We start from the raw sequence: 5,173 nt of genomic DNA, 5'->3' as shown, positions 1-5,173 counted from the left end.
TTTCAGGTAATGTACAGCTTCAAGTCCTAGAGTGAGATATGTCTATACTCTGGACCTCTCGATAGATCAGGCACATGTCATCAAAAACTTAGTACATTATAAGGGCTGTTGCCATTGACTTGGCTGCTCATCCATTTCTACCTACAGTACTGCTTTATAATCACCATTTATCCTTTTCTGGCCACCTTTTCCCAGAACTTCTGCACTCCTCCAGGAATCTGGGAAGGAGTTGTATTATTTTCTCCCACATGAAAAAGCTGTACTTTGTGAATAACATTAGATAATTTGCAACCCTGAACTGTAAAGAAATAGAAGTTACCTTATCTGTATGACCTCCAAGCTTCTTTGGAAGGCTTTGACTGATCCATCCTCTTTCTGGTTTGTTGAAAGACTGAGTGATCGCAATAGAAACTATTCAAAGTCTTTGATTAGAATAGATTGTGCTGCTAAAGGCCTTTCACAGGTTCCACTTAAACCTCATCTATCAGTGCCGTTCTTCTCAATGCCAAAGCACTTAGTATGAGGAACAGTTATTACACATTTTCCTGAATTATGGTCTACTCCATATGGCCATCCATGTCTAATACTTGACATGAGCTCCTGGAGTGACAGAACTGGGATGGTAGTTTCACCAGGGAGAAGGAGACTCCTTAGGCAATGAAGACAGATTGTTTCATCTCATGATTTAGTCTGAGGCTACTGAGATTCCAGAGAGGGTTATCAGTACTGTAGGTAAACAGGATTTGCATTTCATGGTGAAGACATGCAACAAGACACTGCTCTGGGACTCACGGAACAATGGTATTCAATCAGGTCTGCATAGCCAATGTGGCATACTGGACTAATACTGGTCTTTAGTCCTGTAATAGGAATCAATACTGGGCTATCCTGGATAACTCAGTAGGGTCCTTTTCCAGCTTCTTCAGTGAGGGCTCACTGCTGGAAATCAGGGAGAAATGTCTTAAAGAGAGGGGAAAAGAGTTCCTCTGCAAACAACCTTGTACTAGATGATCTTGGTGGCAGTACCTGCAATGTCAGAAGGAAGAAGACGACAAATCCTCAAGGGTAAACTTCAACATCAAAAGTAGAATCCACTAGGAGTGCCAAAGTTGACATTAGGAATACTCTCAGCATCACTAGCACATTCAATAGCATGGACTCTTATACCTTCTTAGCTTGTGGTGTTTTGTGCCTGTTCTTTGGATCTAAAAGGCTACTCTGTAAAGGTAAGCTCAATGAGCTTTTGGAGCCACGCTTTTATGAAGGAGTGGTGCCTGAGTCAGAATCTTATTTAACTTTACACGGACAGCAGTTACCTACTGGTGCTTAAGTACAGTTTGGATCCTACTTCATAGAGACTTTGGATACATGAGTATCCACAGGGTTACTAAGCATATGCAGCAAGTAATATGCTGAGGAGGTATGCAACTTCTTATATACATGCTCTGTGCAAGTATAAGTTACAAAACAGCATGAAAAGGTGAAAAGGGCCCTCCTATGTTTTAGCCCAATAGCTTAACAGTCAAGGCACTTGTCCACAAAGCAGGATTTCCCCTTTAATCCAGAGGGGATTTGAATATACAACCCTCCAACTTCCCAGCATAGTGATCTAACCACCTGATCATAGGTTTGAGGTTAATTCTTTTTTTGAAGCTGAGCCACAGCACCTTGCATTTAATGCTGGCTAAAATGGATGGAGAGCTGTGATGACCCCCTTCCCCCCCCTCATATTAAGAGAAGAAAGAGTCTAGGCAGGAACCCTGGGCAAATGCTGTAACAATTAGGCTAAAACATGGGAGATCCCACCAGGCCTAGCATCTAACACCCACTACTCATGAGTTTTTTTGCCAGATACATTTTTAAGATCAATACTGCCTGAAGGCATGCACATGCAAAGCTTCCAGGCTCTCCGTTGTGAAAATCCTGGGGTGAATTTCAAGGGTCTGAAGCAGCTCAAACTGCTCTGGGCCGGAAACCTTGGGCCTTCCAGATTACAAGCTAATTGGCTACCCTGGAGCTGCAAACCCTGCAAGCCACAATGGGATTTCCCTTCTGGGTACTGAAGACAGATCAGTTTCAGGAGCATTAGTCAGCTGGGAGAGTATTCTATGCATGTTTGCTCTGGTGATGAACCTACATTATTTGTATTTGTTAAACAAAGTCATCTTAAAAATTGATAAGCATCTGCATTACTTCATGTAAATACAGACTATTGCCACGTATTAACTTTGAAATACCCTATTACATTCGCTGGTTGAACTGTTATTTTGGTAATTAAAGTGGAAACAAGGAAGTGAACATTATAATGGAAATTAACAAACAGCAAGCAAGTCCACAGATAGGCATAAATCTTTTCCGTTTCTAGGATGCCTTTCCTTAAAAGCAAATGCTTTAAGAAATACATTTCTTCCTAAGCAACATAACACAGAAACACATTAGTCTTCCCGAAAGACAAAACATTGCATGGAGCCACCAGCAACAGCACCAGAAGTAAGAAGATTGAACAGATGGCTGATTGTGCATGAACTCTGAAATTCTGCTTAGACAAAAAAAAAGGTAATTTAAAACTAGGAACACAATGATAAGAAATGGTAGACTGTTAATCTAAGAGAACAGAAGTTCAGATACAGAAAAGAAAGAATCTGGGCAGTGAGAAGGGAAAATTTAAGAAAAAAAAATTCAAGCCATAATTTTCTAGCAGGAAAATAAATAAATCCTGACAGAAAGTTCCCAGTCAAAGAACATACAGGCAAGGGGGGAAAAACATGCTGTAAGAATGTCCCTGCTGACAGAATTCAAAACAAATAGTACTAGAAGTCTAAGCGTGAGCCAGTTACCAGAGTCAACAACTAGGCTATCAACTTTATCTGCTCTGAGCACTTCCTAGTGCTGACTTTAGTGCAGTGGTTTAAACCATGCAATCTATGGGTAAGTGGTCTACAACTACTCCTAAGCTAGAGACAGAAGTTGCACATAAACCAGTATAAGTGATCAGAAACTGGTTCAAATCTGCAACAAACAAATTCACTGCACATAAATCACTTTCAAAATGGCCAAAACTGATTTAAGATAAACCTGGATAGATACAGTATCAGATTTAATTGATTGAGCTTAAATTGGTTTACTGAACTTTTCTGTCCCAGATCCCCTCTGGATTTAAGTTAACTCACAGTCCCCCAGTATCCCAGGATGCCTTGTACCTTCCCAACAACCCCGCCCCCCGAGGTGGGCAGGCTAGTCTTGGCCCAAACTGTCTGATTCAGCTGAAGAGGGAGGTATGCTCTAGCACTCCTCAGCTTCTACAGGCATGTGGCTGCATTTCCAGAATCAAAAGTGAATGTCTGTTCACTTGCTTATCGATTCAATCTATGCAAGCTTAAACCAACCTGTGAAGATTGAATCAATACAGGCAGGCAAAAAGCCCAAGGCTGAACCTAGTTTTAGTGGATTAAAGAACTGGCACATTGCACAAAAAATAACTCTCCTTCTAACTTCCAGTTGCTAAACTAGGATAAAAAAAAAAAAAAAAAAAAAAAAAAAAATTCTACAGAAATGTACCAAATTTTACTACTTTTTCATGCAATTAAAATGAACTGATAAAATTCACATAGGGAAGTGATGATTGCAAGCAGATGAAGAAGTTGTCCACATCACCAAATTAGAGAGGAATTAGTTAATACAACACTTCCCACATCAATGATCCAGACTCTGAAAATGTTTAAGTATCACTCCTCATAGAGGCTTGTCTTCAGATGGACTAAACAGCCTCTTCCTCTTGCTTCAGTCCTTGCCACCTAGTGATGACACAAGGAGGAATGCCCAAGAGAAGATGGGTTCTTTCTGCAGTATGTGGTTTTCCAAGACCCTCAGAACATATTTTTGATTTTAAGCAAAAAAGAGAGACAGACAGTTCTCTTTCATCATGAACATGACATACAATATAAGTCCACCAAAAGTTTATTCCAATAATGCCTCAAAGGGATACAACCAAAATTCTATTAAAAACAAACAACCCCCCCCCACCCCCAAAAAATCCCCACCAAGCACACACATTTGAGTAATTTAAAATTAACAAAATGTTAAGTGATCAGGACAAAAGGAAGATTTCTTTTATGGAAGATAAATTCAAAGTAAAGAGTAGAAGAGTATTACATCACTTGATGGAAATCAAAATATTATGAACTGTCCCCCCCATTTTTAATTTAACCCTCTCCCTTCAGTGACCCCAACATCCAATTTAAAAACATTTCTTATGCATAATGCTTGTGCTTTTGCCAACATGCTGACAGTTTCCTTTTCTAATTTAAAGGAATTTGTGAACTGCTACTATATTTGTATTAACATTTAATATTTTTAAAATATGAAAAACCCTATATAAAACTTTTTAACAGTTAAATGAACATGTGTGGGACTTGAAAGAACAGGGTCCTTTTATAGGTGACAAAGAAGTCTGCAAATTAATCTCATCTATTAACAAGACAGGCAAAAATATGGAACCCCAGGATTACTTTTAAAAGCTTGATTAATATTTGCAACTGTTAAGTCAACAATCTGGTTGGTTCTTGTGAATTAAAATTTGCCTACAGTTTTATAGTACACTTTTAAAAATATGCAAACATACTAGGATCATTTCATTTTTATAAGTTTACATGCAGGACTATTGGGACCTGAACCTGCCAGCTGATGCATCCTTGCAACCAGGTCTCTCAAACATCCATCACAAAGTTGGCATCCCTTCACTTTTGAGGTAAACAATCCTCAAGAATAAAATAAAAGAATAATGAAACTAAAAAGTTATAGCAAATATTGCTTATTTATGCTCAAAAGTAACTCCCACAACATTGATTTCCTTGATTTTTCCTTCCCCCTTCTCCCTCTGCTTTTTTGGTTCTTTGTAAAGAATCTGGGCTTCAGATGAATGGCAAAACCTGCAATTCTTTACCATCTAGGAATCAAAACCATATAAGAAGAGACTAAAAATATGACATTCAAATCATAGGATTGGAATTTTTTTTCAAAAATTACTCACATGCCAAGCCCCACCAGGTGGACCTTTGCCAAGCACTATATGTGGGATATAGTGATGTTGTTCTAGCTTCCAGTGCAGAACTGGTGGGTAGTCATAACCAAAGTCAGCCTCTGGATGAAGCAGTGTATCAAAAAGTACTGCCAC

General features: G+C 39.0%; 1 protein-coding gene across 1 annotated transcript in view; it reads right to left on the bottom strand.

The window, feature by feature from the left end:
- Window positions 1-5,173, bottom strand: part of OSGIN2 (oxidative stress induced growth inhibitor family member 2) — a 35,466-nt gene that overhangs the window by 14,910 nt on the left and 15,383 nt on the right. The window contains exon 4 of the mRNA XM_025200236.1: window positions 5,030-5,173. This exon is cut by the window's right edge and continues 16 nt beyond it. Coding sequence (XP_025056021.1) covers window positions 5,030-5,173 — 144 coding nt within the window. The remainder of the gene's footprint in view (window positions 1-5,029) is intronic.

Source organism: Alligator sinensis, unplaced genomic scaffold (genome assembly GCF_000455745.1).
Source record: "Alligator sinensis unplaced genomic scaffold, ASM45574v1 scaffold717_1, whole genome shotgun sequence".
In the NCBI taxonomy this organism is placed as follows: domain Eukaryota; kingdom Metazoa; phylum Chordata; order Crocodylia; family Alligatoridae; genus Alligator; species Alligator sinensis.
Note: the sequence above shows the minus strand (reverse complement) of the source record. Positions and strands in the feature narration are given on the sequence as shown.